This window comes from Phascolarctos cinereus, unplaced genomic scaffold (genome assembly GCF_003287225.1).
Source record: "Phascolarctos cinereus isolate Bilbo 61053 unplaced genomic scaffold, phaCin_HiC Scaffold_2;HRSCAF=192, whole genome shotgun sequence".
NCBI lineage: Eukaryota > Metazoa > Chordata > Mammalia > Diprotodontia > Phascolarctidae > Phascolarctos > Phascolarctos cinereus.
In genome coordinates this window covers 382,011,730-382,038,251 of record NW_027555625.1, presented here as the reverse complement: position 1 = coordinate 382,038,251, position 26,522 = coordinate 382,011,730, and the positions used below count along the sequence as shown (strand labels likewise).

General features: G+C 40.1%; 1 protein-coding gene and 1 long non-coding RNA gene across 6 annotated transcripts in view; one reads left to right on the top strand and one right to left on the bottom strand.

Annotated features, from left to right (window-relative positions):
- PDE6A (phosphodiesterase 6A) overlaps window positions 1-26,522 on the top strand; it is a 100,962-nt gene that overhangs the window by 57,339 nt on the left and 17,101 nt on the right. Inside the window, exons 16-17 of the mRNA XM_020964219.2 lie at window positions 4,173-4,273; window positions 20,573-20,680. Coding sequence (XP_020819878.1) covers window positions 4,173-4,273; window positions 20,573-20,680 — 209 coding nt within the window. The remainder of the gene's footprint in view (window positions 1-4,172; window positions 4,274-20,572; window positions 20,681-26,522) is intronic.
- Window positions 1,676-25,683, bottom strand: LOC110192826 (uncharacterized). 5 transcript variants are annotated; one of them, XR_013484870.1, is made up of 4 exons: window positions 25,500-25,683; window positions 19,424-19,665; window positions 3,074-4,115; window positions 1,676-2,806 (listed from the first exon to the last, which is right to left on the bottom strand). It is a non-coding gene; the product is annotated as an uncharacterized LOC110192826 (long non-coding RNA). The 5 variants fall into 5 exon arrangements; XR_013484871.1 differs by lacking the exon at window positions 19,424-19,665; XR_002320263.2 differs by lacking the exon at window positions 19,424-19,665 and having other exon boundaries at window positions 3,074-3,290.

The following is a 26,522-nucleotide window of genomic DNA, read 5'->3' as shown; positions in this document are numbered from 1 at the left end:
TTCTTTTCTTTGTTGACATTTTTAAAAAGCTTATCTATGCAATTTGCTTTTATATCACAGTCATTTTTGCTTGTATCTGTCTTTCCTCCCTTTTCCAGTAAGGCTTCTTCCATAAAAACAATAATATCAAAATGTTAAGCAATGTTACTAATTTGTTAATCATGTTTGAGTAAATATGCATTAAGCCCATAGTCCTTTCCAATGAGAGGAGGGAAGTACATTGTATATGACTATAACTCTAAAGCTAGAAGGTACTTTAGAGGTCATCAAATTAAAACTTCTCATTTTATCAAATTTTTTTTTGTTATTTTTCCCCTTTTTTCTTATGCCTTTCTTTTTTTCATCAGAATTTTATTTTAAAATATTTAGCATTTATTTTTTTCTTCTTCTCACCTCTTCCCACACTGGAAAAACCAACTAGATTAGGATTGCCTATTTCCATGACTATGACATGCAGCTTGAGAAACCTGTTGGGTCAGCCCTACAGTATGTGTATTTTGAATAGATATGTTAGGTAATGATCTGGTCCCAGAATTGACTAGGAAGGAGGAAGAGATTGCATTCAGGAAATTTTGTAGTGTTTTTGACAGTCTTAAGTTGATCCCTGTCCAAAAAACCAAACAAACATTAATATTATCCTATGTACTTAAATGCATATGAATGATGAAACGTATTACAATTTCTGAAGAATCCAAATTGCAAGTCATTCAAAGGACAACAGAAGAAACCATCATTGAGAGGTGGCATGGTATCGTGGAAAGAGTACTAGATTTGGAGCCGGAAGACCTGCATTTGCATCTTACCTCTGATAATTATTCTTTGTGTGACCTTGGACAAGTCACTTCTCTGGGCCTCTGTTTCTCATCTGTAAAACGGATAGGCTGTATTAGATGGCCTCCGAGGTCCCTTCCAATTTTTAATGTGTGATCATTGTTCATGGTGGGTATAAGTGGACTGCAGTTTATCAGCAAATTTGACTCACGGACAAGACGTGATGAAAGGGATGCTATGCAGGACATGTATCATAGAAGCATTTATTAAGTGCTTACATCGTGCTAGGCACTGTGTTAAGTTCTAGGGATACAAATATCAGTTAGCAAAAAAAGGCCCTTATCCTCAAAGAGCTCATACTATAGTGTATGAAGGTAGGACATAAAAAAGGTGAACTGAAAATCTTTAGGGTTAAAGAAGTAGAAGAGGGTACTAGTGAAGAAGTCAAGGTAACTGGAAAAGAGGAAAAACAAGAAAAGAAGTCTAGAGAGTTGAGTCATGAGTGACATGGAGCATGGCTGAGGCTTTCCTGACTAGGTCTGGGAAGACAGCCACCAATTAGGAGAGTGGGACCTCAGAATGGAGGCATCTTCATGGTGGCAAGTTGGCTGACGAGGGGGAAGAAGAGAATTCTGGAGAGTAAAATCATTGGAGGAGGTGGGCTGGTTATATAATAAGAGCAAAGGATAATAGATGGACAACCCAAGTGCTGCCTTAGTGCCCATGGAATGATACAAGACCTAGAGGTCCCTTCCCACCACAATGAAGATCATAGTTAGGCGGCAGGAAGAATCTCTGTGCAGGATTTGTGGGAAGTCATGGACCAGAATAATATGATGAGAAAGCATAGGTAGGTTACAGCTTGTGTCTTTGGAAAATATATCAGCATTGATCCATTCAAATATTATTTTTATTCAATTTTATTTTATTTTCAGTTCCAAATTCTCTCTTTCCCTCCATTCCATCCCCCACCCATTGTAAGGGCAAGAAATATTAATTTATACATATCCCTGGCAAGGGTGTACATATAGATGATAAGGTTGATGTAGGCATTGCCAGAGCTACCTCAGCGTTTGGGAGGCTCTGAAGGAAAAGTGTGGGAGAGAAGAGGTATTAGACTGCCTACCAAACTGAAGGTCTACAGAGCCGTTGTGCTAACCTCATTGTTGTGTGCCTGTGAAACAGGCATATAATCTACCAGCACCATGTCAGAAAACTGAATCACTTCCATTTGAATTGCCTTAAGAAGATTCTGAAGATCACCTGGTAAGATACCAGACACTGAGGTCCTTTCTCCAGTTAAATTGCCAAGCATTCAAACTCAAATGCAGAAAGCACAACTCTCATGGGCTGGCCACATTGTTTGAATGACAAACATTTGCCTAAAAGACTGTTTTGCAGAGAACTCATGCAAGTCAGGCATTCACATAATGGTCAGAAGAAGTGATACAAGGACATTCTCAAGATCTCTCTAAAGAACGTTGGGATCTATTGCGTGACATGGGACATATTGGCAAAGGACTGCCCAGTATGGTGTGCCCATATCAAAGAAGGTGATGTGTTCTATGAACAAAGAAGGATTGCAGTAACTCAAAAGAAACATAAGATGAGTAAATTTAGAGACATCTCTACTCCAAACATTCATATGGACTGTTTGTCCTTAACCTGTGGTAGAGCCTTCCAAGTTCACATTGGTCTGATCAGACATAGTCAGACGCGCTGTACCTTGACTCCAACATAATGATGTCATTTTGGCCTTCTTCAAGAATGAAAGACAAAACCAACCAACTACACACACATATACACATGTGTGCATGTACATATGTGCATGCATGTGTATGTATGTATGTATATGTGTGTGTAGTCAAACAAAAGATATTTCCAAATTAGTAATGTTTAAAAAAAAACAAGAAAAAGAAAGAGGAAAAAAATATGCTTCAATCTCTCCTCTGAGTCCATCAGTTCTCTATCTGAGGTGCATAGCCTTTGTCATCATAAGTCCTTTGGAATTGTGATGAATCATTGTATCAATGACCTGTAATATTAAAAAATGAGATAAAGGTAAGATAAAAAGGAGTATTACACATGAGCCCAGCCTTCACTGAGAGGCATCATGGTATAGTGAGAAAAGAGGTGGCCTTAGAACCAAGAATGCCAGGGTTCAAATCCCACCTCTGAACCATGCTGGTTGTGAGACCCTGGTCAAGTCACTTAATCTCTCAGTGCTCTAAGCAACTCTAAGAATGTAAATGGTAGCAGAGAAGGGATTAGGATTTTTACTTCCTCTACCTCTGGCACTCACCTTTGGAAGTGAGTCTTTTCCAGGTACTTCTCTTCTCCATTAGGTGTGACTTTCTTTCTAGTCACCATCCTCAGTTCTATCCTGTGAAGGGATCTCCTTGAGCATGACAGAGTGGAACAATGGGCAAGAGGCCATGTAGCCTTCGGAGACACTTCATCTATCTTCTCCTCAGATAGAAACTGCTATTAGGAGGAAAAGCTGGATTCATGCTTTTATCCTGTTTTGAGAAATTATGGAATATGTGTCAGTAAAATTCTCTTTCATATAGTTCCAGAGCCCCTCAGCTGAAAATGATCTTGGCAACTTGCAAAAGTCTATTTTCTTTCTCAATTTTCTTGTCTGTGTTTGGACCTTGTTAGTTACTATCTCTCTTCCTATCTCATATCCCCCATTGCCCTTAATGAAATACATACACATAAAAATTTCTTTAATCGACCACACTTTTACCTTATGATGACTTTTAATATTAATTGAACAGCAATGGTAATAAAGTTTAAAGAAAGGTCAACTTTGGATTTATTATCACGTACTCTCTAAAACAGGGGTGAGGGGGGGCATGTAGGAGAGGATAAACAAGGACGGGCAAAAAGCTCCATCTGGTATCCGTTCTCCTGAATAGAAGAACTTCAGCAATGACTGATCCACCAAGGTACGCTTCCCATCTTGGTCTCAGGAAAACAACAACGACACCGATAACAACAACGGCACTCTGCACCTCTCATGTGCCAGGCGCTGCACTACGTGATTCACAAGATGTCTCCTAACCACGGCAAGGGACAACAGCAGACCGTACTCCCGTCTCTTCAATCACCAGCAACCCCGCCTCCCTCCACACCCAGTCCAGTCTTTCTCAAAACTCAAGCGCAGGACATTTGAGCTCCTCCCTGCACCCATACATCTCACCTCTTTTGAGACTCCTTTTTCACAGCGAGAGAATAGTCATATTGTCTCTTTAGGGCATAGGGGCTCTTTAGCTGGTGGATCCAAGCAGATGAAAGCTTTCCTTCCCATTGAGCAGGTTTCATCTCAGCTGCTCCAAATCCTTTGGTAGGAGGATGCTACAGCTTTACAAATACACTTCTCTTTTGTATTTCCTCAGAGTCTCAACATCTTCCAGAACCTTAATCGAAGGCAGCATGAGCATGCCATCCACATGATGGATATTGCAATCATTGCTACTGACCTGGCCCTTTATTTCAAGTATGTGTTTCCTCTTCAGCTAAAGGAGGATTTTTATTCATGCAACTTGTAGAGTTTAAAAGTAAAATGCAATAATGCATGGGGACACCCTTCAATTAAAACCAACAAACATATATTAAGTGCTTGCTATTTGCTAAGCACTGGGGATTCAAAAACAAAACTAAGACAGTCTTTGACTGCTAACATTCTGGAGAAAGATAGAAGGTAAAAGAGAGGAAAGATAGGAGGGCAGAGAGAGGAAAGATAAGAAAGGAGTGGGGAGAGAGGGAGACAGACAGAGACAGAGACAGACAGACAGAGAACTAACAACTGAAGGCCTCAGGGAAGGGAAGGTTTCATGAAGAACATGACACGTAAGATGAACCTTGAACAAATACAGATTCTGAAATATGAAGAAGCAGTACATTCCTAACATTGAGGACAGTATTATATGACTGCACAAATATGGGAAGTGGAATGTTGAATTTGGGGAGCAGCTAGGAGTTTAGTTTGGCTGGCATGTAATGTGTGTGAAGAGGAGTGAAGTTAGGCAAGGATGTAAAGGTAGGTCAGAACTGGTTTGTGAAGGATGTTGAAGAGCAGGCTGAGGAGTTTGTATTTTATCCTAAAAGTAATGTGAAAATACTGAAAGTTTCTGAACGGGACAGTATTACCTGGATTAAAGATGATGGTGATGAATAAAAACAATAACAATATCAATAATGCCGATAGCTCTCATTTTTATAGTGCTTTAAAGTTTTTAAAACACTTTTCATATGTTAACTCCTTTGAATCACATCAACCTTGAGATGGGAAAACTGAGCCAATTTTAGAGGTTATATTAGAGGTCCTATTATTTGCCCAGGATCATACAGCTAGTAAGGAACATTTGAACTCTGACCTTCCTTACTCCAAAGCTTACACTCTATCTATTGTACTACCAGCTGCCTGTCGAGAAGAGGGAGTGGAACCAGGGAGGTCAGTTCATAGGCTGTTCGAGGCAGCTAGTTGTTACAGTGGATAGCACACTGGGCTAGGAGTCAAGAAGATATAAGATCAAATAAAGCTTCACTTGCTTATTGGCATGTGACTCTGAGCAAGTCATTTAACTTCTGTCTGTCTCAGTCTTCTCAGCTGTAAAAAGGGGATAATAATAGCACTTACCTCCCACTATTGTTAAGAGTGTCAAATGAGATAATATTTGTCAGGAGTTCAGCACAATGCCTGACACATAGTAGTTGCTTAATAAATGCTTGTTTCCTTTTTATCTGAGCATTTTGGTAGAGAAGGCGTGAGGCTCTGAACTAGGGTGGTTATGTAAATGGAAAGAAGGGGATGTATTCAGGATATATCATGGAAATAAAACTGACAAGACTTGGAAAACTAATTGGATATTGTAAAGGAGATGGAACTATTGAAAATGGCTTTAAGAATGTGAAACTGGGCAATTAGAAGGATGAGGGTACCCTCAAATGAATGAGGCAAGTTAGGAGGAGGTTTGAGTTTAGGGAGGAAGAGAATGAATACCATTTTGCGTTTATTGAGATTAAGATGTTCATGGGACAGCCACACAGAGATCTTCTGCAGGTAGTTTTATAGGTGGGCCAGGAGTTAGGAAAGAGATTATGGCTGGAAATGTTGGTTTGGGTATCATCTGCTCAGAAGTGGTCTTTGACCTATGATATCTGATGAAATTGCCATGGGAGAAAGGGTAGAGGGCTGAGGGCAGAGCCTCTGGGGACACCCACACTTAGGGGCTGAGAGACAGATGGTGATCTAGCGTGGAAGAATCAAGCAGGGAAACATGGACCCAGGAGAGAACAAGACGTGGCTGAGGGAGAGTGTCCAGGTGGAAGGGTGGCCAACAATGTCAAAAGCCACCAAGGTGGAAAATGGAGAAAAAGTCCTAAGATTTAGCAGATAAAAAGTTAATTAGTAATGTTGATTTGTTTTGCTTGACTGTATTTATTTATTTATTGTAGGAGAGAACTTATATGAGGGGAAGGCTTAATGGGTAGTGATAGAGATACCAAAAATAAATAAATAAATAAATAAATAAAAAGAGGATCAACAAAAAATATAAATACAGAGAAGCTAACAAAGTTCAGAAGGGAGCACAAAAAGGCCGATTTGGTTAATACTTTGTAAAAATTGAATATTATTGTTGTTGTTTGGTCATTTCAGTTGTGTCCCACTCTTCATAACCACATTTGGGGTTTTCTGTGCAAAGAGACAGAAGTGGTTTGGCATTTCTTTCTCTAGCTCATTTTGTAGGTGAGGAACTGAGGCAAACAGGGTTAAATGACTTATCCAGAGTCATACAGCTAATAAGTGTCGGAGGACAGATTTGAACTCGGGAAGATGAGTCTTTCTGACTCCAGGCCTGGCATTTTATCCACCAAGCTCAAATTAAACATATTAATTTTTCAAACAAACTATATATAATAAAAGTTCACAATTTCCTACACAATCTTCATTTCTCTTCTTTGTCTATTAAAATGTTTTTGATTGTTGGTGATTAAATTTACAACATAAAAAGAGCATTTAAAAACAAAATCAGGGCAGCTAGGTGGTGCAGTGGATAGAGCACTGGCCCTGGAGTCAGGAGGACCTGAGTTCAAATCCAGCCTCAGACACATAACACTCACTAGCTGTGTACTGCATCATATAAAATTAAATTTAATTAATTAATTAAATAAAAAAGAAATCAAATGGTAACCTTGAGAGAACTATATCAGTAGTGTGGCAGGGCTAGAAGATAGACTGCAAAAGACAGAAGTAAGTGGATAATAAGAAAGTAGAGGCAGTGAGTGTAGATGACCCTTTTAGAGAGTTTGACAGTGAAAGGGAAGAAAGTTGTAGGATAATAGAGTGAAGGGATGACAAGATTAAATGAAACATCTTTTAGGATTGTGCTGACCATCCTTAAGCAAGTTTGTAAGTATTGGGTAAGAAGACAATAGATATGGAAAGATCGAAGATGAAAGGGAATAATTATCGAAAAGCTCCTGGAGGAAATGGATTTAAGAGCACAAGGAGTGTTGTCAATGGCCATTGACATTAATGGCCACCTATTCCTGAGAGACCAGAGTAAAGAGGGAAAGGATGTATGAAGATTTTGAGATGTGGAATAGAGTGCACATGATGGAAGGTCTCCATAAAATATATGCCAAAGCCATCTTAGAAGAGGGGGCTGGGAGTGGGACAACTACCATAAGATGAGAGGAGAAAGAAAGTCTGAAAAAGCTGCTGAGATGAATGTGATGGTCAATCAAGGAAGAATAAAAGACTGATGTAGTAGCAAGGATTCAGCTGAAAACAAATAACACGAATTTATTCATATCATCTTGGTAGTGGACCAGGCTGGCACGGTTTTACGTGACTTCTTTCAGCACCATTAAGAACCATGAGAGAGAGGTGGGATGGTAGCAGTAACTAGGGGTGAGTCAGCTCAAATGGGCTCCAGAGAGCCAAATGTTAAATTTTCATTTATGAGCATTTACACCTTAGAAATTAGTAAATGCTGCAAGCCTGGGCTTGATTTATTTATTTATTCATTTTGTTGTTGTTGATTATCTAGACTTAAGAAAGCTAAGAAGAAAATGTTAATAATGCAGAGTAAATTAAAAAGTGTGCCCCAGGTATTCCCCCCACCCTCCACCAGAAATTGTTAAACATTCATCAGCATGCCCCTGGGTGGTGGTGGGGTGAGGGGGGCGGTTGGTGACTGGCAGTTGAGGATTGGTTGGGCATGAATGGCCGTAGGACAAGGGAGCAGGGAATTATTTCAAAGAATCCTAGATTTGGAATTGTAAAGGACCTTAGGGATTCATTTATATCACCTCACTCTAAAGGTGAGAAAACTGGGTTTAAGTAATTAGCTTAAAAAGTTAATTAGTGTTGTTGATTTGTTTTGCTTGGGTTTAAGTCATTTGCCCAAGGTCACACAGGAAAATAAGGTGCAGAGCCAGAATGCCAAACCAAGTCATCTAGCTCCAAAGCCGGGGTCTTTTCCATTATATTATGCTTCCTCTGGAGAGACGAGCTAATCAGTTATTGGGCCAAGACTGTGAAGAAAGAATGGTAAGGACAAAACAGGGGCGACTGATTGAAAGAACAGAAAAGATGGAAGGGACTGAAGAACTGATTTAGGAGGAATAAGGCAGAATGATAGATGGAAGATCAAGAGAGGTCAGAATCATGAGGGTAACTCAGTTATGGGGGATGATGAGGGCTTCCATCCTTGTGAGTGGCAAAGAAAGAGTGAAGATACAGGTGATGGGAGATGAAAAGGTTGATGAATTGGGAGGTAAGGATATTTGAAGGGATATCAATATATATGCCAAAATCCCTAAGTATGAGAGCAGATGGACAGAAAGGCCAATACAGGTATGGACCTCCTTGTGAAATGAGAGATATTGGTCTAGAGGTTGGTAGGTTTTAGCAATGGGTCTGACAAGTTGATATACACATATACACACATACATATGTGTGTGTATGAAATTAGCCTAAAAGGAGGACAAGCTACAGTTTTTAAAAATTCAATTTTATTTTATTTTAGTCCTCAATCATCTCTCTCCCTTCTTCCCACTGCTCCACCCATTGAGAAGACAAAACAAAACAAAACAAAATATGTATAGTCATGCAAGATACATTTCTGCATTATCCATGTCCAAAAATAAAAAATAAACGTAAAGGCAAGAAAACATGCTTCAATCTGCAGTCTGAATCCATTAGCTTTCAATTTTTGCAAAGTATTAACCAAATCAGCCTTTTTATGCTCCCTTCTGAACTTTGTTAGCTTCTCTGTGTTTAAATTTTTTATTGATGCTCTTTTTTTTTTTTGGTATCTCCGTCACTACCCATTAAGCCTTCCCCTCATATAAGTTCTCTCCTACAATAAATAAATAAATATAGCCAAGCAAAACAAATCAACATTACTAATTAACTTTTTATCTGCTAAATCTTAGGACTTTTTCTCCATTTTCCGCCTTGGTGGCTTTTGACATTGTTGGCCACCCTTCCACCTGGACACTCTCCCTCAGCCACATCTTGTTCTCTCCTGGGTCCACGTTTCCCTGCTTGATTTTTCCTACACTAGATCATCACTGGCGGATTTTTAAGTTTCTTTTTCAAAGACAGGGTTATTTAGTTCTATTTCCTGTTCTGTTATTCTGGGCGATTTTTATTTTTGTAAAAATTCATCCATTTCATTTAAATTGTCAGTTTCATTAGCACATAGCTGGGCAAAAGAACTCCCAATAATTGTTTTCTTCTTTTAAAAAAAAAATCAAATGAATTGACATATATTTTCTTGTGTTCCCTCCCCCTCGAAAAGCTTCAGCTCCTAGTTTTATTTATTAGCTCAATTTTTATTGTCAATTTTGTTAATCTCTCCTTAGGTTTTGAGATTTCTATTTTGGTGCTTAATTGAGGAGAGTTATTTGTTCAGTTTCTAGGTTTGTTTGTTTGTTTGTTTGTTTCATGCCCAATTCATTGATCTGTTCTTTCTCTTTTATTGATTTAGTTATTTAGAGACAGAAAAATTCCCCTAAGCATTATTACTTCGGCTGCATCCCACAAATTTTGGCATATTGTCTCGTTGCCATTACCTTTATTGAAATCACTGATGGTTTATGATTTGTTCTTTGACTCGTCATTCTTTAAGATTAAGTCATTTAGTTTCTAATTAATTTTAATCTATGCTCCAAAGGCTCTTTATTGAATGTATTTCTTATTGCATTATGGTCAAGAAAAGATACATTTGGTTTTTCGGTTTTTCTGCATTATTGTATGACCTGATATACGGTCAATTTTTGTGAAGGTTCTGTGCACATTTGAGAATAGGTATCTTTCCTATTCCCATTTAATATTCTCCAGAGGTCTCTCATGTTTAACTTTTTAAAAATTCTATTCATCTCTTTTACCTCTTTCTTGTTTATCTTATAGTTATATTTATCTAGATCTGAGAACAGTAAATTGAATTCCCCCACTACTATAATTTTTCTCTTTCCTCCTATAACTCGTTTAATTTTTCCTTTAAGAATTTAGATGTTATGACATTTGTGTATACATGTTCAGTATCTATATTAATTCTTTGTCCATAGTATCTTTTAGCAAGACCGTTTCGCTGTTTATCTCTTTTAATTAGGTCTATTTTTGCTTTGCTTTTTCTGAGATCATGATTGCTACCCCTGCCTTTTAAAAAAAAAATTCAGCTGAAGCATAATACATTCTGCTCTAATCCCTTATTTTAATTTTGTGTATGTCTTTCTGCTTCATATATAAACAACACGTTGTTGGATACTGGCTTCTGATCCATTCTGCTATCCTTTTCCACTTAATGGAAGAGTTCAGCCTATTGACATTCAAAGTTATGTTTGCTAATTGCATATTTCCCTCCTTATTCTCTTATAGTTTTCTATCCCCCCCATTCTCTCTTTAAGAATCTCTGTGTTTCTTATTACCACCTCCCTTAATCTACCTTCCTACTTATTCCCTTCTTTCTTTTCCCTTAATCCCTTTCCCTCCTAATTCTCTGTTAAGTAAAATGAATTTCTGTATCCAACTGTGGGGGGGGCATGTGTTCTTCTTTCCTTTAGCCACTTCAGATGAGAATGAGGTTCAAGTGTCACTCCTCCCTCCCACTGGCCTCTCCATTGTATAAACTCTTCTCTGCATACTCCATTTACATGAGACGATTTTCCCTATTCTATTTTTCCTCTCTTTCCCCTCCGGTACATTCCTTTTCTCCACCCTTCCATTCTTATTTTGAGATCATCCAAACATAAACAATCACGTGTATTAGACTCTTACCTCTGATAATGATAAAGTTCTGAGAAATTACATATATCCTCTTCCCATGTAAGAACATAAGCAATTTAACCTTATTTAGTCCCTTCTGATTTCTCACTCATATTTACAATTTTATGTTTCTTGAGTCTTATGTTCATATGTTAAATTTTCTTCTCAGTTCTAGTCTTTTCAACAACAATGCCTGGAAGTCTTCTATTTCATTAAAGATTTTATTTTTTTCCCCTGTAAAATTACACTCAGCTTTGCTGTCTCCGATATTCTTGGTTGTAAGTCTTGACCCTTTGCCTTCTAAAATATCATATTCCAAGTGGTTCCTAAATCTTGTGTTATCCTAATTTGGGTTTCACAGTACTTTAATTTTTTCTGGCCGCATACCATATTTTTTTCCTTTAACTGAGAGCTCTGGGTTTTGACTATAATATTCCTAGGAACTTTCATTTTAAAATTTCTTTCAAGAGGCGCCCGGTAGATTCTTTCTATTTCTACCTTGTCCTCAGGTTCTAAAATACCTAGGAAATTTTGTGATTTCTTGACATAGGATGACTAGACTCTTTTTGTTTATGACTCTCAGGTAGTCCAATGATTCCTAAATGATCTCTCCTTGAACTATTTTCTAGGTCAGTTGTTTTTCCTATGAGATATTTATGATTTTCTTCTTTTTTTTTTAGTCTTTTGACTTGTTTTATAATTTTTCTATGTCTAATGGAGTCTTTAGATTCTATATGGCCAATTCTAATTTTCAAGGAGTTATTTTCTTTAGTAAGGCTTTGTACCTCTTTTATCTAGCTGTTAATTCTCTTTTCATATCTTCTTTCCATCACTCTCATTTAGTTCTAGAATTTTGTTAAATGCTTTTTAAAATTTTTTCTAGGAATTCTTGTTGGGCTTGTGTCCAAGTTGCATTTTTTTTCCTTTGAAGCTTTGCTTGTGGATGTTTTCAAGTTACTTTCTTCTGTGTTTGTGTCTTGAGTTTCTCTGTCACCACAGTAGCTCTTTATGGTCAAGTTCTTTTTGTTCATTTGTTTGCTTACTCATGATTGTGGATGGTATATTAGTGCCAGGTTCTGCTTGTGTCTTGATGGAGAGGGAATATCTGGCCTGAGGTTTTGATCTTTTGCATCCTTCTACCATTTTCTCTTTCTTTCTTTCTTTTTTTGTTTTGTTTTGTTTTTAGGCAATTAGGGTTAAGTGACTTGCCCAGAGTCACACAGCTAGTAAGTGTCAAGTGTTTGGTCTGAGGCCACATTTGAACTCAAGTTCTTCTGACTTCAGGGCCGGTGTTCTATCCACTGCGCCACCTAGCTGCCCCACACTTTTTCTTTTTTCTTTTCTTTTTTTTTTTTTGCTAGGCAATGGGGTTAAGTGACTTGCCCAGAATCACACAGCTAGTAAGTGTTATGTGTCTGAGGCTGGATTTGAACTCAGGTCCTCCTGACTCCAAGGCTGGCGCTCTATCCACCGTGCCACCTAGCTGCCCCCATCCTTCTACCATTTTCATAGCTCAGTCTGGGGCCCTACAAGTTTTTGGTACTCTCAAATAGGTGCTATCTAAGAAGAGGTCTGTTCACTGTCCTCTTGGTCTAAGTTCTGAAAATTCCCAACCCAGGTTTGGGTCCATTGGCTTGTGTGTGGTTGTGTTTCTGTAAACTACTGCTGGATTTAGTCATTGTTAATCTGATGGGAGTCTCTGAAGTTTTGGAGTGACTGAACTGTTGTCTCCCCTTTGGTATGGGACTCGTGCCCTAGTTCCACTGTAGGCTTAGGTGGTGGGCTAAAGGCTAGAAGTGAATCCCTGCTGCTCTGCTCCTGGGCTCAGAAACACAGAGGTACATTTCTGGAACTTGTTCCTTTTTCAATCTACAGCTAGGGTGGGCCCACACTCCTTCATGACTGCTCCTGGATCCATCACCCAGGACTAGGAATTGGGCAACAGCACCGCCAGATGGCACCCATTACTGTACCCAATGCTAGTTCAAGGATCCCCTGGAATCTCTTTCTACACTGATGCTTTCTGCCCTAGTGATCTGTGTTGGCTCAATTTCTATGAATGCTCCTTTTTCTGTGCTGCTGCTGCCCGTACTCTTAGCCAGTCTTCCATCCCCCCATATCTGCAGACTTCTCTATCTGTGTTCTTAACCTACCCAGGGTCAGAAAATTGACTTACTGTGACTTTTTCTTGGCTTTCCGATCAGTATCTGGTCAAGCACATTTTCTAGATTATTGAGGAGAAGGTATGCTGGGAAACCTAGGCAAAAATGCTTGCTCTCACTTTGTCACTTTGACTCTGCCCTCAAGGACAGGTTACAATGAAGATAGCAAAGGGAAGATCTCGAAATGATAGTGGGAGTGAAGACTATGTCCTCTGAATTAAAGAGATTAGAAGGACCAGGGATGGGAATTTGCTGGCTAAAGGACAGAACAAGGACTGGGTGATTTGGCCCCTTACCTTTCCTGCAATTTTCTTTCTTATTCCCTGTGTCATCCTGTAGCATGAGAGTGTGTAAATTGAATTCAGAAATTTGGAACTAGGATTCAGATTTGGGGTCGAGTCTTGGCTTTACCACTAGCTTACTATATGTCCTTGGGTAAATCACTTCCCCTCTCAAGGCCTCAGTCTCCCAACTGTAAAATGAAGTTAATAATCCCTGACCTGATAAATGAACAGGAAAAAACACTAATCTGGGACTCAGGAGACCTCCAATCTAGTTCTAGTTGTTCCTATCTAGCTTTGTGTCTTTGAGTAGTTCTCCAAGAGGCCTCAGTTTCCTCCTGGATAAAATAAAGAGGTTGGGCCTAATGATTTCTAAGTTCCCTTCTAGCTCTGGCATTCTGTGATTTAATCTATGTGGGGATTGAAGATTGGGAAGAGACCAAGCTAACACTCAGAGATCTGGATAAATGAGAACAGACCTTCTTTCCAGCACGCAAAAGGAACAGCTAAGTAAGAGCTATTTGCCAAGAACTTAAGGGGAACATTTTGTTCTCCTTAAACAAATTGTTCTTGGCTCATTCAGAACTAGAAATGTGTTCTCAGATAATTTTTATCAGTTTTTGAACAGCAAAAGGCCAGAATCAATTTATAGAATAATGTAATTAGAGGTTATGAAGGTGACCCCTCATCTAGGGCATAGACCAAACATACACCGTACTGCCTAACACCATCCCCTATTCCATCTCAAGAGCTTCTGGTCTGCTACCCATACAGAGCATCTATGTTAGTCAGTAGTATGTTTATCAATATGGGGATACATTACCAGGTGTTCTACTTTTCTCATGACCCCCACACTATTCCCAGGAAAGCCAATGTAGCTTTTAGCCCTCTCCATCAAGGAACTAGAGATGTTTAGTCTAGAAAAAAGAAGAAATTGGGGGAGGGGGTGATAGTAGCCAGGTATCTTCAAGTATCTTGAAGATTGTCATGTCACTGCTATCTATCTCTGCAGTTATCTTAGGCAGCTGGGGAGTGTAGTGGTTAGAGCACTGGGCCTGGAGCCAGGAAAGCCCGAGTTTAACTCCTGCCTCAGACATTTACTAGCTGTGCCAAGTCACTTTAACCTCTATTTGCCTCAATTTCTTTCTCTGTAAAATGGGAATAATAATAGCACCCACCTCCCAGGATTGTTGTGAGGATCAAATGAGAATATTTGTCATGTGCTTTGCAAACCTTAAAGTGCTATGTAAATATATATATAAAGATAAATTAATATTATACATATACACACACACACACACACACACACACATACACACATATATATATATATATATATATATGTACATACTTCTGTGTATGTGTATATTATTGTGAGGCCAAATGAATAGAAGCCAAGTGTCCACAATAAGTAAAGTGTCTCTGTGAACATGGGTGATGTTATTGCTTCTTAAGCTTATTCATTGCCTTGCACTGGTCCATAAGGAAGCTCACCTGTCCTCATATACAACCTCTGGCAGATTCTCCCTGTGGTTGCTCCTCATTTTCTAGGGCTCCTGGGGCATGGCCAGGTGCAGGGATGGGAAACCTGTGGCCTTGAGGTCACATGTGGCCTTCTAGGTCCTTGCGTGCAGCCTTTTGACTGAATTCAAGTTTTACAGAACAAGTCCTTTTATTAAGGGGATTTGTTCTGTGAAGTTTGGATTCAGTTAAAGGGTCTCATTTGAGGACCTAGAGGGCCACATGTGGCCTCAAGGCTGCAGATTCCCCACCCCTGGCCCAGGTGTATTGGGAAATTGGCTTCCATCCATGACTTTGTGGCTCCTAGGGGATTCAAGCCAACCCTGTGCCTCTCTCCCTTCCCTCATTGACTACCTCCCACCTCAGGTGCCTGAGCCTGAGCTCTTCATCTGGCTACAATTCCTGCTCTCTCCCCCTGTCTGGGACCAAACTAGAAGTAAGAGTCTGCATCCTGGCTCCTTGACCTCTTTTTTATTATCCTTGAGCATAACTTTATATGGACATCATGAGATCCCCTCATTGCCTCTGATTCATACTCTCTGTATGACTAGACAAGTCATTCAGTCTCTTAGTGCCTTAGAGCTTGGAGCATCAAGAAAGCTTTCATACAGAAGCTAGTGCTTGGATCTTCAAAACAGTGAAGGATTCTGTCAGACAAAGATGAGGAGGTGGTACATTCTAGGCACGAGGGACAACTCATCTAAGGGTGAAGAGATGGAGTGTCATGTGTGAGAAAATGAGAGGAGGCCAATTTAGCTAGGCTACAAACCACTGGAAGGGGAGTAATATATAATGAAACTGGAAATATAGTTTGGGGCCAGGTCGGGAAGCACTTTGAGAATCAAACAAAGGAGTCCATATACGAGCCTAGAGGCAATAGGGAGCTACTAGAGTTTATTGAGTAGGGGAGTGACAACATACTTTAAAAAAAAACACTAGCTGTGTGACCCTGGGCAAGTCACTTAAACCTGATTGCCTCACCAAAACAACCCCCCCCCAAACTTTGGCAGCTTGGTAGAGAACTAAGCTGGTAGCTAAACTAAAGTCATAGCTGTGCGTAGAAGGAAGGGGTTGGATGCAAGAAATATAGAGGTAGAAATGACAAGATTTGGAAACTTGGGCAAAGTGAAGTGAGAAGTTCTGGATAATTTCAAGTTTATGAATCTGGCAGACTGAAAGAATAGTGTTATTTTCAACAGACAAAGTAAAGTTTGGTAGAGGGATGTAGTCTTCTTTGCATGAACGTGTTGAGTTTGAGATCTCTCTGGGACATCCAGTTTGAAATGTTCAGTCGGCAGTTTGTGATATGGGACCAAAGCTCAAGAGACAGACTGGGGCTAGATGTGCAGATCTGCATAGGAGCGATAATTAGAGTCCTTGGAGCTGATGAGAACATTAAGAGAAAATGCATAGAAAGGAGGGGAGGGGGGAGAAAGGGAGAGGAGGAGGGATAGGAGAGGAAAGGAGAGGAGAAGAGAAGAGGGGAAAGAAGGGGAAGGGAGGGGAGAGAAAGGGAGAGGAGGAGAGGGGAAAGGAGGGGAAGGGAGGGGAGAGGAGATGAGAGAAAAGGAGAGGAGGAGGGAGAGGAGAGGAAAGGAGAGGAGAAGAGAAGAGGGGAAAGGAGGGGAAGGGAGGGGAGAGGAGGAGAGGGGAAAGGAGGGGAGGGGAGAGGAGAGAAAAGGAGAGGAGGAGAGAAGAGGGGAAAGAAGGGGAAGGGAGGGGGGAGGAGGAAGGGAGGAGGAGGAGAGGGAAGAGGGGAGAAGGGGAGAGGAGGGTATATGAGTGTAATGAAATACTATTGTGCTATAAGAAATGATGAATAGACAGACTTCAGAAACACCTGGAAAGACTTGTATGGCCTGATGCTGAGTGAAGTGAGCAGAACCAGGAGAACATTGTACAAAGTAACAGCCATGTTGTCCATTGCATTCATATACCACAACTTGTTCAGCCATTCCCCAATTGATGGGCATCCTCTCAGTTTCCAGTTCTTTGCTAACACAAAAAGAGCTGCTGTAAATATTTTTGTACGTATGGGTCCTTTTCCCATTTGTGTGATCTCTTTGGGATATAACCCTAGAGGTGCTATTGTTGGGTCAAGGGGTATGCATATTTTTGTGGCCCTTTGGGCATAGTTCCTGGTTGCTCTCCAGGATGGATGGATCAGTTCGCAGCTCCACCAACAATGCATTGGTGTTCCAGTTTTCCCACATCTTCTCCAACATTGATCATTTTCCTGTTTTGTCATGTTGGCCAGTCTAATAGGTGTGATGTGGTTCCTCAGGGTTGTTTTGATTTGCATTCTCTAATCAATGGTGATTTGGAGCATTTTTCCATATGACTATAGATGGCTTTAATTTCTTCATCTGGGAACTGCCTGTTCATATCCTTTGACCATTTATCAATTGGAGAATGGCTTGCATTCTTATAAATTTGACTTAGTTCTCTATATATTCTAGAAATGAGGCCCTTATCACAGCAACTGGTTGTAAAAATTCTTTCCCAATTTTCTACCTTCCTTTTAATCTTGGTTGCATTGGCTTTGTGCAAAAACTTTTCAATTTAATGTAATCAAAATTCTCCATTTTGCTTTAAAAAAAAACACAAAAAAACCCAGCCATATTGCACAATAACTAATATTGATAGACTTAACCCTTTTCAGCAATTCAAGGATCTAAGACATCTCCAAAGGCCTCATGATGGAAAATGCTATCCACATCCAAAGAAAGAACTGTGGAGTTTGAATGCAGATCAAAGCATACATAGTATTTGCTGTTTTTTTTCTTCTGTTGTGTTTTGTTTCCTTTTTCTGATGGTTCCTCCTATTGGTTCTAATTCTTACTTATAATACCACTGATGTGAAAATATATTTAATAGGAATGTATATGTGTAGCCTATATCAAATTGCATGCTGTCTTGGGGAGGGAGGTGGGAAGAGAGGGGGAGAAACATTTAAAACTCAAAAACTTATGGAAGTGATTGTTGATAATTCAAAATAAATTATTTTTTAAAAAAAAATCAGGGAGAACTATAGTGGCACTACTATATCCCTTGATCTGGAAATTTTGCTCCTTTTAATGTCGTATAAGATGGCATTCCCCAACTAAAGTCTTACTCTGATGCCAAATTATGTCATAGAGATCATTCTGGGCTCTCAAAGTGAACAAGCCTAGGTAGGTCCAGCTAGCATAAAAGCATGTTGAGTTAGACCTGATAAAACCTGTGTTTGGTCATCTTCAGAAAGATTAGACAAGTTTAAAGGTTAGATTGGCTACAGGGACTTGCATTTAAAAAAAAAATCTGTTCCAACAGAAGGAGTATGTGCCCCCACCAAAAATACAAATGTTGGCATATTGACAAAAGGTCATTTTTGTTGTTATTTTGTTTTGTTTTTGTTTTGCAGGCCATATTATACTAAACTTGAGGTCCACCAAAGAAATGGATCTTTGTCATAGGAATTATTGTTTAACCTGTCCCTCATTTACGGGATCATCACAAAATATCTGAGCTTTATAATATTTCAAAGTTTGAAAAAACATTTTAAATCTATAACCTCATTTGAACCTCAAAAAAAAAAAGAATTGGGAGGGGGGGCTATTTGAAGGCGTTAAACAGGAAATCAATAAATAGAGACTGAAGATTAGTGGTGGGGGCGGGGGGGATGATTCAGTGGACAATTTGCTTAAAAAGATGTGAATTGATGGGTTTGAAGGCACATGAGGAGGAACGGACCTTGCCAAGGAGAAGGGCCTATTCATTATGACAGACTGGAGGAAAGGAGGAGAGGGTTGAGGCTATCATGGGGTTTTGAGATGAATAGAAGAGAATAGTATGCTCATGGCTAATGGCTTGAATTTTCTCAATAAAAAGTCAAGATCCTCAGTTGAGAAGGTAGGGGGAGGTGGAGTGAGAAGCCTGATGACAGAAGAGAAGATTTGGAATGGCTTTTGTGGAGAGCGAGATTGGGAATCAATTAGGGCAGAGTGAAAGGATTGCCTTGATGTAGTGAGGGCTCTGTTGAGGTTAGCCAACACAAATTTGTCATGTTCTCAGTCAGCACTATTTTGTGACTTCCTCTAACTCTTTTCAGCAGCAAATTAATAAGAGCAGAGAAGGTGGGAATAATCTTGAAGTGAGGTAGCAATAGGACAATAGGGCAAATGATTCAGGAATAGAGGACAGTGTAGAATTGACTTGGTTTGCTAAAGAGTCAATACTGGGAAGGGAAGAAAGTGAAGTCAGGACATGGATAACATTGTCTGAGAACATAGAACATAGAACACAGTCTGAGAAATTGATGGGCAGATAATCAAGAGGAGGCAAAGGATGGATTTAAGAAAGGTAAAGTCTCAGAAGGAAAATGGTAACAAAATATTTCCCCCATAATCTTGGAGCATACTTACCACAGTTACACACAGCAACAGTGGAAAGTGCGAGCACATTCTTGCTGTACTCTAGTAGAGAGTCACACACTTGGGCAGGAGATATGGCTGAGACAATTCAAATCACCAACAGTAGGGGGCAGTTAGGTGGCACAGTGGATAGAGCATGGGCCCTGAAGTCCTGAGTTCAAATCTGACCTCCGACCAAACACTTGACCCTTACTAGCTGTGTGACCTTGGGCAAGTCACTTAACCCCAATTGCCTAAAAAAACACAAAAACAAATCACCAACAGTACACGTGGTTGTTCAGTCATTCATGGGGTCTTTGTGACCCCATGGACCATTGCACACTAGGGCCTTCTATCCTTCACTATCTGAATTCTGTCCAAACTCATGTTTCTTGTTTCCATGACACTCTCTATTCATCTCATCCTCTTTTCCTTTTGCCTTCAATCTTTCTCACATCAGGGTCTTTTCCAATGAGTCCTATCTTCTCATCATGTGGCCAAAGCATTTAAGCTTCAGCACTCTATGTCTCTGATGTCTTTTCCCTTTTCTTGGTTTCCTCATGCTGTTTCCCTGGACTGCTGTGTATTTTCCAATGAAGGTGCTCAGCTGGGTTCTCTGGGTCCATTTCTCTCCTCAGCTCAATTCCCAAGGGCCAGTGATGACTCTCTTCTTGACTAACAGAATTATAGACTCACTACTCAAAACAATCTCCTCCCTTAACCCTACTAATATACATCTCTCTGTAACCTCCCTCTTCCCCTCATTTGAAGCCTTCATGTGTAAAACAGTAAAAAACAGGCTAAACCAACCAGCATAGTGACTTAATCTGACAGGGTATGAAACATCCTGTATCCGTAGTGCCCCATCTCTAGGGCTAAAGTTAGTTAATCGATCATTATGATTAATCCCAGCTCAGCTGGATTAGTACCTTTCCTACGTAAGACTTCAATCTGAATATATCAATCAATATGCATTTATTAAGCACCTAGTATGTTCCAGGCTCTGTAGAAACACAGGAGATACAAAAAGAGGCAAAATACAGTCCCTGACCCCAAGTAGTTTATAATCTAAGGGATGAATGAGTACCAAAATATAAATTCCGTTGTCCCCAGTCATTCATTTCAGGATCCTCTTCTCTGTTATTTCCTCACATTTTACAGAAAAAGGACAATGTTCCAGAAGATCGTGGATCAGTCTAAAACTTTTGAGAATGAACATGAATGGACCCAATACATGATGCTGGAACAGACTCGGAAGGAAATTGTGATGTGAGTATTAACAGAACTTTTAAATTATTGATTAATTAATAATTTTTGTATCCAACCCCTTCAAGTTGCAGGATTGAGGGTGGAAGATGGAGGCCACGGTTGCTTCTTGAATGAGGAAATTCCTTACTGTTCCTTGCCTTGCCTTGCCTTTCCTGGGCAAGTCAGAAAGGAGAGGGGGTGATGCCTATTTCCTCTGGGAGTAATTAGTGGCATAAGGAGATAACCAGAGCCCTAGTGTGTGAGATAAGAAGCCTGCCTGGTTGTGATGAGGCTGGGAGTATACAGAAAAAGGAGAGCCTAAAAGAAGGAGGAGTTGATGGGACGTCAGTTCCAGGATGCTGGATTTAGAGGGTACTGAGACTGGTGGTATCAGTCCCAGTTTAGGAAGAACTACTGATTAATAGACAGTTGGAATATTGCTGTGATGTAGGAAATGATGAATTGGTGGACTTAGAAAAATATGGGAAGACTTGGACTTATGAAGGAAGAAGTTATCCACCCTCAGAGAAACAGAGGACAAATAAGTATAGTATGGTCTTACATAGATGCATATGAGTGTATACGTCTGTATATGAGTATGATTCTAGAGAACTAAGTACACGTATGTGTATGTAAGTGTATATATGTGTGTATATATGCATATATATGTTTGTGTGTATGTGCTTATACACACACACACACACACACACACACACACACACACATAAAATGCATCCACATTAATTGTAGCCTCTTGGGGGAGGAGGGAGGAAGGGGAAAAAAGAGCAAAGTAAAAACTGCACAGCAGAGAACAAAAGAAAACTTAAAAGGAAGCAAAGAAAAGATGGATAACACATAGTATTTATTTATATAATATGTATTTATTATATAGGCTTTCTTGTAGTGGAAATTTATAGCTGTATATTTTTATATCCTCGCTTAAGTTCTGCTGTGCACATGGCAATGCTTTTTTTCCCCTTTTCTTATTTTGTATTTAAGTTTTAGTACTTAAGTTTATAATATGTTTTTTCTTTTCTTATCATGCATTTAAGTTTGTAGTGTTTAACTTTAAAATAAATTAAAGAAAAAAGAAAGAAAAAAAGAATCATTAGTTAAGTAGCAAGCTGGCAGAAGGCTTTGGTGAACGGTCTCCCTGCCCCGTCCCCCTGTTGTGGCCTCTGTCTCCCTCCAGTGGTGTGTCTCCACCTTCCCCACCAATGGTTTCCTTTTGCAATAGGTAGCGCTTTGGTAGCTGAGAGCCCTCTGTGCAGGAGTTTGCCATAGATTTTCTCCGTTTGGCAATCGTAGTATGGTATGGGTTTGTGGTCCATACCTCAATCCTCTCCTCCCCACACACAAACAGTGAAAGTTATAAGAACCAATTCGAAAGACCGTGTACTGAATCAGGTACAGCTGAGCTTATGGCAGGATTTCTGTTTGGGAAGGAGAAGGAATTTGGGGGGTCGGAGCTGATCTAGTCCAATGTCCTGACTTTATAGAGGAGAAATTAAGTGTCAGACCTGGAGCGAGGAAGGTCACAAAGAATTGGATACGACTGAACAACAACAAAACTTTCTGTGATTCCCAACATGTGGTCATACAATCTTACTCCCTAGGGCAGCCTAGTTCAATTCTGGGTAGTTCTAATTGTTATTAGTTTTTTACTCATATGCTACATTTCGTACAGAGAGGTTTTTTTTAATCTTTTTTGTGATATCTTTAAGAAAAGTTCTAGCAATGAAATCACTGGATCAAAGCACATTATTAGTTTTGTGACTCTTACTGTATATTGGTATAAATGTTTTTGGAATACAATCCCCCAAAGCAACAGTTTTCCTTAACCCTGCAACATTGCATTTTATCTTCTTCTTTTTTTTTACTACTATATTTGCTAATTTGGTGTGTGATAAGGTGGTAGCCTAATTCTGCCTTGATTTATACATATTATTATTATTAGGGGATTTGAGCATCTTTTAATTTGGTTTTTTGGGGGGTTTTTTTGGTATTTGTATTTTCTCCTTTGCAATCTGCTCATGCCCTTTAACTATTTCTCATCTGGAGAGTATAAAGTGTCCTCCTAGCAGGAGTGGAGAGAAGGCCAGTCAGCCAAGAAGCATTTCTTAAGCACTTACTATGTTCTCCCCCCTCATCTCTGCCTCCTGGCTTCCCTGACTTTCTTCAAGTCCCAGATAAAATCCCACCTTCTTTAGGAAGCCTTTCCTGATCTCTCTTAATTCCAGGGCCTTCCTTTTCTTGATTATTTCCTATTTATCCTGTATGTACCTTGTTTGTAGGTAGTGATTTGCATGTTGTCTCCCCCATTGGATTGTGGGCTCCTCAAGGGTAAGGTCTGTCTGTAACCTTTCTATCCTGGGTGCTTAGCACAGCACTTGGCACTTCAGAGACAATTAATTTGTTGACTGACAAACTATTCCGGGCCTGTGCTTCCTTCCTTCCTTCCTTCCTTCCTTCCTTCCTTCCTTCCTTCCTTCCTTCCTTCCTTCCTTCCTTCCTACACTAGTTAATCTTAGAGGGAAGAGATTAGTAGCTGGGGGGGTGGGGGAGGAGACCAGGAAAGGCTTCTGACAAAAGGCAGGATTTGAGATGCCAAGGAAGCCAGGAGATATAGACCAGGATGGAAGGAATTCCAGGCATGAGGGACAGCCAGGGCAAAGGCATGGAGTTAGGAGATGTATTATCATGTGGTTGGATTGTAGAATAAGTAGAGGGGAATAAATGGTAAGAAAACTGGAAAGGTGGTAAAGGGTAAGGTTGAGTTAAAAGCCAAATAGAGGATTTTATATTTGATCCTGGAAGCAATAGGGAACCAATGGAATTTATTGGGGAAGGGGGTTGACATGGTCAAACTTGGCAAAAGATTGGATATATGGCATGAAATTATGAGCCAAGGTGCCTAGGAGGATGATTGTACCATGGGGAAATTAGAAAAAGGGAGGGTTTGAGAGGAGTTATGGTGAGAAATAATAAATTTTGTTTTAAATCTAAGTTTAAGATGTCTCCAGGACATCTAGTTCAAGATGTTCAGCAAGCAGTTGGAAAGGGAAGACTGAAGGTCAAGAGAGAGGTTAGGGCTGGCTAAACAGACCTGAGTATTATCTGCATAGAGATGATAATTGAACTTAGAGGAGCTGATGAGATCACCAAGTGAGACAGTGTAGAGAGAGAAGATAGCCTAGGTCAGACCCTCAGGAAACATCCAGAGTTTATGGACATGAGCTGAAGGAACATCCAGCAGAGGATACTCTGGAGAGGAGTGAGTGTCACAGAAACAGAGAATATACGGGAGAGAAGGGTGATCAATAACGTCCAAGTTTGCAGGGAAATCAAGAAAGATGAGCACTGTGAAAAGGACATTAGATTTGGCAATTAAAAGATCACTGATAACTTGGGAAAGAGCAATTTCAGTTAAATGTTGACATCACAAGTCAGACAACAAAGAGTCTAGAGCAGAGGAGAGGAAATGAAAGCACCTATTGGAGATGACCTTCTCAAAGAGTTTAGCCGTGAAAGGGAGAAGAGTTATTGGAAATGGTCAGACCAAGTGAGGGTTTTTAAGGATAAGAGAGACATGGTTGCGTTTGTAGGCAGCACAAAAGCAGCCAGTTGACAGAGATTAAAAATTAGTGAGAGTGAGGATTATAGAGGGGACAATCTGTTGGCAAAGATGGATGGGATGAGATCACTTGGGCATGTAGTGGGATTCACCTTGGCAAAGAGGACAACCTCTTTGTGGGAGACTGGGGTAAAGGAAGAGATAATGGGAGAAGCTATCTGAGTGATGCAAAGAATCCAGCCTTTGGTGGATGGCCTCAATTTTCTTTTTGGTTCTCAACTGGGAGGGTGGAGAAAGGGGAGTGCCATGGGAATGATACATCTGTAATTGCCATTATGGTGAATGGGAAGAATGAAGGAGATAGGAGAGCTAGTTACTCTCTCTTAGCTGGCCCCCACCCACACAAAGACAGTTCGGTCATTCCCAGATCTTCCCTTAGGGTCCTGGCTTTCTCTTTATTCAACCAGGTCTCCCTAGGAGAAGAGTTCCCTTTTAACCCAGTTAAAGGAAGAAACAATGAGAAAGGGGAAAATGTCTGCAACACTCCCTTGAATGACAGATGTTCTCCACCAATTTGCTAAACTCACTGTCTGTTCTAGAGTCCCTATTCACTTGTACTTCTTTGCTTTGAGATAGTTGTAAAAATATGAATCAAGAAATATTTCATTCATCTTGAGATCCCATGCTGGTGAGTGTCCCAGCAATTAGAGAACCTCCCTGTCTGTCTCTCTGTTTCTGATGAACATCTGCATTGCAGTATTGAATTGCCTACTTCTTTCTCTCATTGCATGACCACAAGAAAGTCAATTAACCCCACTCAATCTGTTTCCCCACCTACAAACTAGAAATAATAACAGCACCTACCTAATAGTGTTGTGAACACAACAAATAAGCTAGCTATTTGTATTTTCTCTGTTGGAAATTGCTCGTGCTATTTGACTGTTTTTCTGCTGGGGAGGGTGTATTAATTTCTAGCAGCAGTGATATAGAAAGTGAAAATTCGTACCAACTGTAACTTCTTCCTCTCAGATGCTTTTGAGCAAGCAAAACACATACAAGCCAGTAATGCAATGGCTAACCACATTTTTTATCTTAATATTGGCTTTTAGAGACTAGGTGAATAGAAATGAAAAAAAAAATGAAAAAACAAGAGATTAGCTTTGAAACAAATACAAGTTATCCCTGAGAGGGAAATTAGACAGGAAAAATGGAATCCTTATCTTGGATCTGCCCCACTGGCTCAGTTCAGACAAATCAGCATCTTACCAGACACCTTTCTTGGCCCTGGAGTCCAGTCCTCACTCATTATCATGGTTTTGCCCCCACCTCCATGGCAACTGCTTTCCCTGACTTGCTTCTACTGGGGTTGGTCTCTCCCTATCCGTCACTCTTTCTCCAGAGAGGCTGTTTCCAGGGTGCTACAGGCAGGTCTCACTTCCGCTACAGTTCCCCTCCCCCTCCGTGATGACTCTGCCTTCATTTGAAATGCCCGTGGCCCAGGGTGCATCCGGTGGTGCTATAGTGGCTGCCTAATTCTTTTGCATCCTCAATCAGACTCCCATCCTCTCATGTACCTTCTGATTCATGCGAAGCTTTTCCTCCTTTTCTTCCTCTCTTAGGAAATGGCAGAAGTCCTCAAAAGAGACACACTGGGCGAAGTTGTCTATCAATAGACAATGGGATACAGTGTCCCCACTACACTTTTATATCTCTGTCCCTTACAGATTCTGGAAGCCACTTGATATATTCACTGCAAATATTGTCTTTATTTTATTTCTTTGCCTGAAATCCTCATTTCTACCTATTGAAACACCCCTTTCTTTAAAGCAATCAAGGTGTCACCTCCTTTCTGAGGTCTTCCCTGATACATACCCTATACCCCCTCCCTGGCTTACCCCTAGATGGAAGAGATCTTTTCCTCCTTAAATTTTCATAGAGCACTTTATATGGATATTTCCTTTCCCCCGTGTCACATTCAACCTCTGCATTATACTTACCTGTAAGCATATTGGAGCAGCTAGGTGGCCCAGAGGATAAAGCCCTGGGCCTGAAGTTAAGAAGATCTGAGTTCAAATTCGGGCTCAGATACTAGCTATGCATCCCTGGGGAAGTCACATAACCTCTGTTTGCCTCAGTTTCCTCATCTATAAAAGGATACAATGCATCTTCCTCCAGGATTGTTGTGAAGATCAAATGAAATAATTATTGTAAAGTGGCCTCATAAAGTACAGCACCTGGGACATAGTCAGTGCTCTACAAATATTAACTATTATCATTATATTGTTTCCT